At 36.3% G+C, this 14,268-nt stretch overlaps 1 protein-coding gene across 1 annotated transcript in view; it reads left to right on the top strand.

The window, feature by feature from the left end:
- Positions 1-14,268, top strand: part of SKAP2 (src kinase associated phosphoprotein 2) — a 164,438-nt gene that overhangs the window by 91,776 nt on the left and 58,394 nt on the right. The window contains exons 5-6 of the mRNA XM_019726141.2: positions 3,668-3,745; positions 4,764-4,847. Coding sequence (XP_019581700.1) covers positions 3,668-3,745; positions 4,764-4,847 — 162 coding nt within the window. The remainder of the gene's footprint in view (positions 1-3,667; positions 3,746-4,763; positions 4,848-14,268) is intronic.

The raw sequence follows: 14,268 nt of genomic DNA, 5'->3' as shown, positions 1-14,268 counted from the left end.
ATATAAAGCAATCATTAAGTGGGGGGATACTATTAAAAGAGTCTATCAAATTTGGGAATGCTATAATCAGGCATTTAGTAAAGTTTATCACATGTAAATTTAGAAGAGATAAAAGGAAGCACTAGGTCCTTTTATGTGGTCAATTTATGGAACTCAGTGTCCTGTCAGGTGAAAAGGAAGAATTTAAAAAGACGTAGATAAACTCATGGATGTTTTAGTCATAGGAGTTGAGAGAAAAAAAGATATTGTTGAGGGACTTACCATTAGCTTTTTGTAGTTCGAGGAAAACAGTCACATTATGTGGTGACAGACAGTATTTGACTGACTAAACCAAGAGCCTGACTCAGAGTGAAAATTATTATAAGCAGAAAACAATCTTTTTTATGTATCTTCTTTCTTTTCTAATATTAGTGAAACACAATTTTCAGTTGTGTAAAAGTAGATGGAAAAATTATACTGATTGAAATTTTAGAGTTTGTGTAGAAAACTATGTAAATGCCAAGTAATAAAGGGAAAAGCCAGTAAAAGAAGACTAAATGGAAGCCAGTAAAAGGTGAGACTCAGAAACCAAACAGGAATTTTGTACCAAGTCAAGACTGAACAGCCATATAACTGAATATATTAAAGCAGTCAAGCTCCTAATATTGTAATACTTTATTAATGGCAACATAGTGAAAAAGGAGGCTTTAGATTCCTTAGAAATCTAGCATTTAAAAAATAATCATCAATGTTGCATATCAAAAAATAAAAAGGATAAGGAAAAACAAGTATCTATTTTGAAAAAGTCTCTGAATCACATCCTTTGACACGTATTTAGAGTCCCACAGGAAGAGCCGAATTGATAGAAAGGAAATGGAATAAAAAGTTAATTTCAGGACTCAGTAGTTAGAACGTCTACAGATTGAAAAAAAAAAATCTTCTCTTAAAATTGCACTTTGAAATTGATGGCTCACTATATGTGTTAGAAAAATAAATACATATGTAGGAGTGTGAGACTGGGATATAGTTTGAGAGTGTGTGTGTGTGTGTGTGTGTGTGTGTGTGTGTGCATTAGGAGATATGTCAATGTGGGAGAAGGCCCAGGAATAGTCCACTGAGACACCCAGTGCTAGACAAAATTGCGAATTCAAGTTTGTTTACTTAGATTATTTTGAGAAAAGAGGCACAAAAGAGAAAGGATGATTGGATCTTTCTTTCCTCTAAACTCTGACTCTTTCTTCCCCCAACTCTTAACTCTCTCTCTTTCTCTTCTCTGCCCTCACTCCCTCTCCTACTCAAGGGATTTCCATGCTGTTCTAGGCCTTTTCTTCCCAGGAAAAGCATTCTATGACCTGGACAATTTTTCCACCTTTCTCTATCTTATGTACAGTAATGCAGCTGTTAACCTTGCTAATGCCAAGACTGGTTTTATACCCAACCAACCTAACATCTGAAACATGCCTAAATACTTCCTGCCAAAGAAAGTTCATTTTGAAATAATTTTTAATAGTTAAAACTTTTCCATAGATAAAACTTACTTCTTAAATATATTACTAGTGTTTAGGCATCCCAGTATTTTTTTTTATCCCAGATTCAAGGAAGAAAAGTTAAAACAATAAAATTGCCAAGATTGGGTAATACCTTAGTTTGTAGGTAATTTCTTTTTTATTTTCATACTTTGGAGCTCTTCTCCATTTTTTTGATTCTAGAATCTATTCCTTTAGCTTGCTGGTAGACTATGTCCACTCTATACACAGTTTGATTTTAAGGCAAAAGTTTCAAGACACATTGTAGAACTCTTGAGTTATCTTTTAAAAACAGAGGACTTGTGAATAAAATACCAACCTAAGAAAGTTTGGATTCCGCTACTGCCTTTTCCCCACTGACTTGCTAGGAATATAGTAGGCACTTGATACTTGTTTATTTGAAGCCACTGTGACCTTGTTGCCATTTTTGCATGTTTCAGATTCCCAAATTGCAAGTTAGAGGAAGACCCATTCCTTGTCTGTTCTTGGAGGGTGTTAATTTTAATATCTAATATTTTGAGCTGCTTTCGAAAATTAGACTATTATATAAGCAATACATGCTCATTTTATAAAAAGGAAACTAGTCTATGTCAATATATACGCGTATTTATTTCCTTAGGGTACCGAAAGCTTGTGGCCACTTAAGCCCATGTAGTAAGAGTCTGCAGCAGAAACAGGATGCCCTAGAGTATAGGTTAATTTTTTTTCTCTCCTTAGTTAGAATGTAATTCTCCATCAACCACTTGCACCTAAGGAACAGGAAATCTTTGAACTGCTTTTAAAATAACTACAATGCTTAACTTGCACTGCTACCAAATCATGCTTTTCCCTCCCCATCTTTCTGATTAAAATTCTCTAAGCAACATTAAATAGTCTTACATTTACAATGGCATCCATTTATTTGAATTAATAATTGCAGTTATGCTAACATATAATAATAATATTTAACTATAACAATTAATAAAAGCTAACATTTACTGAATGCCTACTATGTGCCAAAGGATTAAGACTCAGTACGAAATTTATTTTTGGGACAAAGGTGTGAATTTTGATAGTGAAACAGAGCTGAGAATGTAATTGTGAATTTGTTGGACTGTTGTGTAAGTAGCTGTGTTGTATAGTTTCCCATGGTGAGATAATGTAATTGTGGTGTTTGGCACATGTTTGGTTGCTCTTTTTTAGTTGCCTGTCAGATAGGTTGCTATTAGTCTTTACTTTCCTTCCACGTGTCATGATAACTGCATTTGTATAGTCTTAATTCTTTGGATCAATGCGAATCTTCTTCATTGATGACATACTATATTGATCATTGAGGTATAGTGGTATGAGGTCTAAACAATGTGAAAATTTGTGTTGTTTTTAAAGAGAAATTACTACTTTCTATATCTTGTTACAAATTTTCAATTTCTACCATCAAATAGTATTAGGTGTTTATATGTTTACGATGCTATACAAATCAAATAGTTCTTGTGAGAGCATAAAATCTAAAGTATCAAAAGGGATTACTATTAATAAACTTTGGGCTTTTAAAAATTTACATGTATATTAAACAAATCCTAGATATTGGACATGGTTTAAAAAATAAATTTGCCTGTGAGTACAACTAGGAAGAGAGAATATTTGCTACAGATTCAGAGAAACACATTTTAGCATTTGTTTTAGGAGAAAAATTTGTTTTTGAGGAAAAATCATTTTATGTTTTACTTGGTAGGAATACGGACATATAGGTAAGAGTTGATATGCAACAAAACTCTTGAAGAGTTTATCCAACATAAATATAGAGATGCTTGTATGATTTACTTGAAATTCCTGACTCCTCTTTCAGGGATTTATTTCATTTATCTATAATAGTTTCCTAGTCCTTTCCCTACACTGTAGATTGAAAAGTATTGCTCTTTAGAGATCATTCAGTTACATTATTTTACTATATTTTTGGGAGCATAATATATGAAGATACGGGAATACAGAACAATTTTTTTCTCTCTTGAGATTTATAGCAGGAGAGGAACTAGTCTATGGAATGGATCTGAAACAAAATTAATGGACTTGGATTTAATTAATTTGGGTAATTAAAAGTACACTGAATCTAATGAAATCTGGTACTTGATTTTTCTAAAATGGATTACTCACTTTTTTTTTTTTCCTTCCTCTGTTTCCCACAGGAAACCAGTTTCCTCCAATTGCAGCACAGGACCTGCCTTCCGTTTTAAAGGCTGGCTATCTTGAAAAACGCAGAAAAGGTAAACTGTAAGATTCTAAGGTTTTATCCTTAGATAAAATATGCTTACCGTATACATGTGGAGCCAGTATTCTCTTTCGGTGATGGAAGAGTTTTAAGACTCTTGAGAAAATCTGGATTACATTATCCGAACCACAAAATGCAGCTTTTAGCTCTCAATAACTTTCAGTAACAAAACATTGGGTCAGGTTTTTAGCTGTCAATCTCGGTTATTTGTAAATGATTCAGGAACTATTTCCTGCCTCTTAGAGGAAGGCTGCAGGCCACAACTGTATTCTCAAGGACGAGACTGCTCACCAGTTTCCGACTCAACTGAGCAGCACGTTATATACGAGACACACAGTGTCTGCTGTGGTTCAGGTCCAGCCTGGCACATTGTCTGCCATTTTCTATTATTCGTTCAGTGTTCCTCTTCATTGGCTATGATAATTGGGAGTTGACCATATGGTCCCACTCTTTCAACACCAATATATAATGGAAATGAAATATGGAGGTGGTGTTATGATACAGGAAATGAAAAACAGAAAGTCTCTTCATTACCATTCTGCTTATCTCTCTGGTGGTCACTTTGGGCCATTCTATTTATATTCCATTTGCTTTTCTTAGCTTTCTTAGCTGAGTTTAAAAGCTGAAAGAGATAATAGAAATAATCTAGGTCAACTCCTCCCCCTCCCTTTTCTAACAGATGAGAAAAAGAGGCCCAGATGCATCAGTTATCTCAAGGCTATATGGTCAAATGCCTTTTTGATGGCCCCTGTCAGGAGAGTTTGTTAGCTCGCCATGCCGTTGAGCCCATAAATGTAACAGCTCCTCCTCTGCTTCACTTTATTCCTTTAGGCTTTGTTCTTTGTTTGTCTCTAGGAAAAGAAGATACAAATTAATTAGCCCTAGAATTTGAGAGCTAAAAAAGAAGCTGAGAAATCACATTAACTTTTCCTTTTACGATAAGGAAATGGTGTGTTGTGTTTACATATGTAATGGGTATTATCTAAACTGTTCCTTTTCCGCCTTTGTTGTAGATCACAGCTTTCTGGGATTTGAATGGCAAAAACGGTGGTGTGCTCTCAGTAAAACGGTATTCTACTACTATGGAAGTGATAAAGGTATTACTGGTGTTAGTACTGCTATTGCATGAGTGCTTGGCGGGCCATTTTAACCCTCTTCCCGTTTTGGTACAAAGTAAATTGAAGACAGATGAAGAAAAAATAACTGAGAACTTTAATAGGTATGGTCTAAGACTACTTTATAATTCTATTTCATTATTTGACAAATGCTCCAAATTCCAGGATGCCCTAAAAGTTAACCTGATTGTGTTTTATTGAATTAAAAAAGAGAGTAAAATAACTTTCATCAGTGTGGCCTTTCAACCTTAGGGAATATTTATCATCCAGGCTATCGTTGTATGGAAAAGTTAAGACCATTAGGATTGTGAGAGTTTTAAAGGGAGGAAAAGATACTTTTTTCCTTCAAATATTTGAAAAGAAAAATTTAGATAAAATGAAATATGTGGAATACTTTTCTCAGCTTATATTACAGATTTAAATAATAGCAGATATCTATACAGAAGTTACTGTTTGAAGTACCTCAGCTGCCTAAGCACTTTAGCTGTATTAACTTGTCTAAATACAGCTTTGTGTGGTAGGTACTATTATTACTAGCCCCGTTTATGTTACTGTTAAAGCTGAGAACAGAGAGATTAAGTAACTTGTTCAAAGTCACAGAGCTGGTAAATGGCAGATGTGGGATTTGAACCTAGGCATAATGGTTAGAATCCATATTCTTAACCACTGTGGTCACTATATTAATTTAGAAACTACAAGATACATTTTGTAATTTCATTTGTTAGTGAATAAATCTCTTAGTCATAATTCCCCTAATTTTAAGTTTTTTTATTTGAACAAAGAAAGCCATAAAATATTGAAATATAAAGGCTATAAACTTTTTTAGTTTTGCTTTTTTCTAGAAAAAGATCAGAAATTGAAAATTATAAAGTAAGGGTCATATAAAAATAGCTAACATTCATTTCCAGAAAGGACACTTGAGAAAAAGGATAAAAGTCCAATATCAATGAATATGACTTTCCCATGGAATTCTTATCAGTGTTGTTTGGAAATTTATGTTTCACTTGACATTATTTGCAGATTTTAGGTTTTTTCCTTATTATATGCATTAAATACAGATATGCATGTATTTCAGAAAAATTTGAAGTGCATATATTATGCTAGAAGTTGATCTCACCTTTTGGCTAATGGGATTACCAAATTAAGAATTAGTTTAGTGGGTAGTTTGCATTCTATCACCAGTTTACAATATGTTCAAGTGTGGTAATGACATCAGTGAGGTGTAAACTATAAACAGCTGTCAACAGGCAGACTTCTTCTTCTGCTAAGGGTAAGTAGGTGATTTGGTCAGAAACTTTAGAGTCCAAGTTCAGTTATGATTATCATAGGTCATAAACATGTGTTACTATTATAGAAATATCATTTTGTACAGCATTGTGAATTGAGATCAAAATCTTACTTTTCTACAAAGAAATACCCTCTATTCCATAAGACCAGGGGAGGGAGGTTTCAGATTCTTGTGCCTTTGGTTCAGTTAGGCTCTCATTTCTAACTTCTTTAAGAATCAGATGTCTAAATGTCTTTTTCTTCCGCCCTCAGTCCTAACTCGTATATACCAACTGTTAGGTCACAGACTAGTAAGTTTTCCCAAACCCTAAGGAGTGTTTATATGTATTTCAAAGGCTACTGTTCGTTAAATAAATTCTAGGTGCTTTTTTGAAGGGGTATTAGTTAAATTTCCATTGCTAGTCTTATTTGGTGAGACCTTGTGGTAATAACATTCTTTGTAATTTGTATTTTAACTACTTTGTGATCCATTTAGCCACCTCTACAACCACTGCTCTTTAATAGTTACTACTTTAGCATTCCTTTTCTATGTGGATATTTGAAGATCTGGTTTATATTTACTTAAACTCTTCCCTATCTGCTCTGAAGCCTTCTGTTTCCATGGAGATTTCAGATCTGTTTCTAGTGGTTCTTTTCTCTGTGGCTGCTTCCTTTGGAATTCTTGGCCAGTTCTCCTTTTAGGGACTTGGGGGGCAGGGGGGCGGCGGAATCTATTTTAAGACAGTTTTAATTGCTTGTTTGGCACGATCTGAACTTCCTTCCTTTGTATCTTTTTCTTTCCAGGAAAATGTGTCACATGAAATTTTTATTTTCTTTTGTGAAATCTGATAGCTGATTTGTATAGTCTTGTTTACTGTATGTGTGAATCATTTACCTAAACGTTGGAAAGGGCTATTTAGATATATGAGAACTATAATCCTCCAACTAAGTAGGATTTAGATAAATGGATTATAGAGGCACAGAAGGAGTTGATACCACTTACTAGGTTAAACTGTACTTTGTTACTGTTTGACAGATACATAGTTCATATTTTCTAACATACTGTGTGTGCCAAAAACCATTTTGACCCATCAAGATTGTAATGGCTTAGAAAGAGTAGTTCCACTCTCTCGGGTAAATAATGCCTTACCTTTTTGTACCCATAAATATTGACTGTATTTATTATTCATGGCCATTTGGGGCCCTTAAATAATATATATGTGTGTGTGTGTGTGTGTGTGTGTGTGTGTGTGTGTGTGTGTGTGTATATATATATATATATAGAGAGAGAGAGAGAGAGAAAGAGAGAGAGAGAGAGAGAACATATTTTATCACTTCATGAAATTGCGTCCATCCTTTCATTCTTTGATTGTTCAAATCTCATTCATCAAGCTTCTTTTGTCCTAGATGCTCAGACTGCCATCAAGGTAGTTATTTATTTATTTATTTGATAAACATCTATTGGACACTTGATGGATACCAGGCACTGGGGATCCAAAGCTAATCCTGCCTTAGAAGTATGCACAGTTTAAGTGGAGGAAGAGAGGAAGTCGTGGGATTGGAGGTGGGGGCTGGGTGGGCAAACCGATCATTTCAATCAGGTATAATGAATGATTTAAATAAAATATCTTTGGATAACATAGGCGGGATGGCTAATTGCCCAGGGGAGTTAGGGAATACCTTCTAGGAGAGACCATTCATTGGGCCTTGAAGGATGAGTAAGAGTTTGTGGGATGAAGAAGGGTACAATGCGCATTCCAGGCAGGGGGACAGCCGAGATTCTGAGTCGCAAAGGCCTTGGATGAGACCACAGTTGGAATCAAGGCCGAGCGTCGAGTGAGTCAAGGAGGGGGCACATCAGGCTAAGGAGTGGGTTAGGAGCCCGTGAAGCCTCGGGCTCCGTGACCAGGTTTAGTTTTTAGGAAGTCGTTGTGGTAGTATCGTGGAGTATGGATTGGGATGGATAGAGGCTGGGCCAGCCGGATCATTTTAGAGTACACTGAGCTGGTCCAGGCTGGAGAGGTGATCACGGGCTGCTGAGAGGCAGATTGAGGAGAGGTGCAGACCTTTCCGGCTCCAAAGCCACGTTCCTTGCACAACTGCGTTGTTTGCAGCCCTTCCAATGGGCCTGTAAATGATGGCCCCTTTAGGAACCTGTTCTAAACTCACGTTTTGTTTTGCTTTTTTCCTTTTTCTGTTTACCCTCCATGTGATCTTAAATCAGCATTATGAACCTTACTTATCTGTTCCCATTTCTAAGAGGGGAGTGTTTAGTTTGTAGTATTTTTGCTTTCCACTTATGGGGTTTGCTGCCCCTATCCTCACTCCCCAGTTAAAGAAAATTCTAACGCCATCCAGTATGTGGCAGCTGCAAGTAGCCTTGGTCCTACCAAGTGATTCTAAGTGTAGATCAAAAGGTATTTATTACATCAGGTGGTTATAATTTTTTCACTGTGATATCTTTTCAATATATAATAAAAGTCATTAGAAAATTGGACTTAATATGGATAATTTAAAATAACGAAACTTTCAGGTTGGCAGGGAAGTAAAATTTTTCATTGAAATTGACCTTTCTGCCCTCTCACTTCCCCCAGAACTTCACCATTGATAGGAAAAATAGGACATATCTGTTCAGTGTGGATGAAAATTATAAAGTGTCTTTTGATGTTGAAATAGCATCATAGTTTTAATATTTAAAAAAATATTGTTAAAGTGACAGAGTGTACAATTGAAAGTTTTGTTGTTTTATAACAACTTTAGTAACATCTATAAAAGCTTTCCTTTTTTCTTGATTCATTTGATGGAGGTGAATTCCTGGGTCAAGGGATCAGCATTTTATAATTATATCATGAGCATACACATAAAATGTGTAAATAAACTCTGATATTTAAAAAAATTTGTATTATAATTTTGTTTGTGTAAATAAGGATAATACCTTTGTTATTCCTTAAGAAATAGGAATACTTAATTCTATTTTTTATCAGGATTATTGCAATTTTATAGACTTTTGGGCCTTTGATATACAAATAACATTTATTACAATAAGTGTTAAATATGAGGCCTTTATTTTCTGCCTTTATAGTTCTCTCACCTTGTAACCGTACAGAGGAGTTAAAACGTACATCTGATATTTAGAAGGATTCCATCAACATGCAGAAACCAGGTACAAACTAAGTCTTATGAGGAGTCCGATGATGGTGAATCATGTTGGTTTGCAATAAAACAGGACACAGTTTGATTTAAATTTAAAATATAACATCTATCTATAGATTGAAGACATAGAGATCGAAGGTAGATCTGTTCTAAATCAAATTGTGCACTGCTATTTCTATATGTAGAGCTATTAGTATAGAGATGTTTTTGTGTCTATCTGTGTCTGTATAGATGGATAGATACAGCAACACCTATACCAGAAGCTTTTCTTTGAACATCTGTGTGCCAGGTATTATTACTACAAAGTGGGATGATACATTGGGTCAGAGGAGTGGGCACGGAGGACCCATAAAACAGTATGCGATGTAGAAGCCGGCTGCCTGGGCAGTAGGTAAGTGAGGGCTGTGTGCCAGGAAGGGGCGAGGTCAAGCTGGTACATGTTAGGAGGTTAGCCTTTCCTGTCTAAGGGACAGGTGATGTGTCTGAGCATTGAAGGTCAGTAGATGGCATGACAGACTCTGATTGGACGTTGGAGAAATCACGTGGACAGCTGTCAGGAGCAGGTGAGACTGAAGGCAAGATGTGTTCTGAAGTTGAGAGTGACTAAAGAGTTCAGAGAGTTTGTTTACCGTCTTAGGTGCGTGAAAGAGCTGCAGGTTATCGGAGATGTTTGTCGTCACTCTCATGTTCCATGAGGAGCAGCGGTGTCCTTTATTTAATTATCGTAGGAGGCTCTAAGAGGACAATACATATATATATATTATTATGAAGCTATTCTCTGTGTAATGTTTATCTTAATAGCTATATGTTATGATAGTCTCATAGACCATATCATAATTATTATCTAAATTTCAGTTGTAGAGGAAAGTAGTAAGCATAGCCAAAAGAGTAGAAAGAGGGTTTTAAACTCCCAATCTATAAAAATGCCTGTAACTTATTTATTCTCCATTCACAGATACCTCATACTATCTCATTTTTTAATCACGTTTATACCTGTGGTTGAAAATGTGGGGCTGTACAAAAACCGCTTGGTTTTTATGCTTGCAGTGCACTTTGCTTTGCTTTCAAAGGAAAAAAAAAAAGGTTTTGGAAATACCTAACATTTCCTGCCACCAGACCATATCAGCCAAACTTTTAATTCTAAGTAACACGCTTCCCTTTGGACCCATAACTATTGCCTGAGTTTATTATTCAGAGCCATTTGGGGCCCGTAAGTAACAAATATATAGAGCATATAGTATTTTTCACTTCAAATAGTAATAATTTGATACTTCCTCACAGTATAACTCAAAACCCCAGAAGTATATTTCTGAATTAGCATTAGTAGCTGTATTTCCGTGAGCTGTATAAGCAAGGAAAATGTTCGTGTATCTTTAACTGAGGGCCTAGAACAACATGGTAATCAGTTTGATCAAGTTTATTGGACGGGTTTAGTGTTAAGGGGTACATTTTCCTCTTTCCTGCTAACGAGCATTAGTACTTATAGAAATAACACGAGTTATTCACTAGGGGGAAAGGCCTTCTTAAGTAAAAGAAGCAAATGTTATTGAAAAATTTCAGAACACATTGCATATCTTTCTGTTTGCTAGCCATTTGTCCCCAAGTAGCATTCTTAGTACGAACGGCAGAAACCACCTTTGTTTAACTGTGCAGAAAAGGAAATTATTGGGAGAATATCAGCTGTCAGACAAAACTGAGGGGCAGGCTAAACCACCAGGCTCAGAAAGCAGGCAGGGACGAAGGGCTGTAAGGCGGCGAGAACTTCAGCCCAATCAATGCCCCGAGAGAGTCCAACTGCCCCCCTGCTGGCCCTGCCTGCGAACCCAGGACTGCTCTGTTGCCATGGTGCCCTGGCACCGGTCAGGGAATGCTGCTGCCCCAGGAATGGATTCTGAGCGCTCCCCTCATTCTGCTGTTGCTCGGTGCAGATTTAGGTCCCAGGCTGGAGCGTCTGCTCGGCTCACCCGAGACAGTAGAGGTCTGCCTCCTTCCAGTGTCTGTGGCAGGAAGCTGGCTGTGCCCTGACAACCTCGGGATGGAAATAATGAAGATACTTGGGTGCTGGGGATTCTCAGATGACAAATGCTCGCACCTTATAGGGATACTCAAATGATCTGGAATCATTTCATTGCTATAGTTATACTGTATTTAAAATGGTAGGAAAGTCATTGGTGTTTTAAGCCTATTTTCTGAGATCCAGTAAAGCAGAGAAACAGTAAGCACATTTGCAAGAAAAATAGGACTGATTGAATTTTAGTAGGTGGTCGTGAGGTGGAGGGAGAGAACATGGGAGCCGCTGATGAAAGAAAGGGAGCAATAAAGAGTGGTGTTCAGTTTTCTGGTTGGGAGCTTCCTTTAATGGAGGGGCCATTTAACGAGAAGGTGGACCCAAGACGAAAGATCCCAAAGGTGGGGGGAGTGGAGATGAGGTGCTGTCCGTTGTGGGCCTATTGGATTCATTGTACCCATGGGCCATGCAAGAGGTGAAACAGATATAGTGAGCAGATGAAGATTTGGATATACAATTCTGAAGCTGGACGAAAATGGAGGATTATGAGTCACAAGCATATTGCTAGGAATTTAATCCTTGGAATTGAGTGAGGTTGCCCAGTGAAACTTGTAAAGTTGGAAAAGAGGAAAGTTTAGACTATAACCTATTATGGCTGTGGAAGAGAGAAGCAAACGCAGAGGAGCCCGTAAAGCAAGCTGAGAAAGTTGGACTCAAGTCGTGGGAGGAAATGTAAGATCATATTTATCTTCTCTACCGAGATGTCATAAATTACATGTTCTAGAACAGTGGTTTTTCAAACATTGAATGTGTATCAAAATCATCTGGGGTGCTTGCTGAAAATTCAGTTTCCTGGGCTCACCCCCAGAGATTCCTATACAGCAAGTACAGAGTGGTAGCCATTTCTAACATAGATGATTCTGGAAATATACCTGGAGAAACACCTTTCTAGGAGATAGTAGGAAATGATTGAATAAGCAAGGCTTTGGAATCAGACTTACACGAGAGTCCTGGTTTTTACCGCTTACTGGTTGGTGTGGCTGTGAGCAAGTTAGTTATTTTCGGGTTTGTGTTTCCCATCAGTGCTGGGGATATAATAAATACTTTCTCTCTCTTAGAATGATTACAAGGCATATATGACATATGCTGCATTAAGTTCCTGGGATATAGAAGGAGCTCAGTAGGTGTGAGTTGTCTCTTTTGGCATTTAAAAATACCCAGAATACAGCTGTAAACCTAAAAGCCAGTGAAAAAGTAAAAGGAAATAACTATCATCAACTTTGTGCATTTTGTTTCATAGGAGATCAGCACCAACTGCTTTTTACCTTGAACCTATTGAATTAGAATTGTATAAAATTAAGTTACTGATTTAATAGATTTTATTATCTAGTTTCTCCTGGCAGCCTTCAGTTTTGTGGACATTAAATTCGAACAGCATGATGTAAGCAAGGTTAACGTGTGAAATAGAAGCTGAGGGAAATTTAATAGAGGGACGAACACCTCAGAAATCCTGAGGTCACCAGTGTGTTGTAATATAAAAACTAATACTCAAGTTAATACTAGGTCATCAATAATATGTTAAATTATATTTAAAATAATTATTTGAGAAGTCAGGGGAGTGTGTATTTTATAAAGATGTCCATTATAATTACACAAACATTTTGGAATTTTGGCACTTAATGGAATAAACTTCTGCTATTTGGGCAGTTAACTTAGATAAAAAATTTTATTAGTCTTTTATAGTTCTGGGTAAATGGACTTATATGACCTTGTTTCTCATTTGATTGGCATTTTACTATTTTTTTTAAAAAATCTGTCTCAAGTCAACAAGTATCCTTGAAACTATCCCAGAAAGCACTGTGGAACTGGCCTGTACACAAATTATTATGGATTGCCATGGAACGCTAAGGTTTTCTCCTTTTTCTCTGTCTAAAAGAGATGCACATGTGAAGAGAGAAGAGCAGAGTCTTATTAGAGCCAGATTCTGTCCATTTCATGTCTTGAGCTTCTCATCTCACATTTGCTAATTGGAAATAAGGCTACTTTATGGTTATGGATTTGCAAAAGCTATTGAGAAAGCTATGAATTTCCTTTCATTCTCTTCAAACTTTCTGGTACGATATTCTCACCGGCCCTCCTGCCCCCCTCAGATATTTATGTGATTATTTATCCTTGAATACTCAACAGTCAGCTGAATAGGTCTAGATTTTAGTTTCTCTTTATTATTTTTACATAGTTTAATAGTTAACTACGTAAAACAACAATACTCTTTGTTTTGTAGCTTACGTCTTTCTTTGGTGGAATGAGTTTTTCTTCTGTAACATCTTTGATTGTTGTGTTGGCACTGCTTTATTTGTTACTCTTCTTCCAGGACACCAATTTTTTTCTTTGATATTTTTGTTAGTCTTCCATATACATTTTGTCACTCTTTCCCCTTATTCTTTTTTTCTACCTACTGAGGGAATTTTTTTTTAAGTACGTATATCTGATCTGATTTTTCAGTGGTGTTCAAAATTTTTAACTTTTTATCACATTAATATATCATTTGTTTTGCTGCTGTATTTCTCATTTCCTTGTACAGTACTTTTCTATTATTTTAGCACCTCCATTCCACTTCTACTCGTCTCAGCCATTTCTCTTTATTTTATGTTACATTGTTTCATCTTTAATCTTTTTCAGAATATTTTTTTTCTTTTTACTTTATCAAAGATGCAAAACCATTGTCTAACATTTATTTCTGTTTCTCGTAGTCTGCTTTCTACATTTTGAGTGCTATGTTACGTTTTTGTGTTGTGGAATATTTTTATGACACTTGTGTTTGTTTGTTTGCTTTTCCTCTTTTACTTATCCTTGGACAAGGATATACTGTCCTTGTGTCTGTAACCTGGGATGCTAACTGTAGTTTGGATCAGTCGCTTCTCTCTGGTTCATCTGACTAGAGACTGCTCACGTCCTTCTCTTAGACTGTAGCAGAAG

This window comes from Rhinolophus sinicus, linkage group LG09 (genome assembly GCF_036562045.2).
Source record: "Rhinolophus sinicus isolate RSC01 linkage group LG09, ASM3656204v1, whole genome shotgun sequence".
NCBI classification, from domain to species: Eukaryota; Metazoa; Chordata; class Mammalia; order Chiroptera; family Rhinolophidae; genus Rhinolophus; species Rhinolophus sinicus.
The sequence above is the reverse complement of the archived record's forward strand: the minus strand, read 5'-3'. Positions and strand labels throughout refer to the sequence as shown.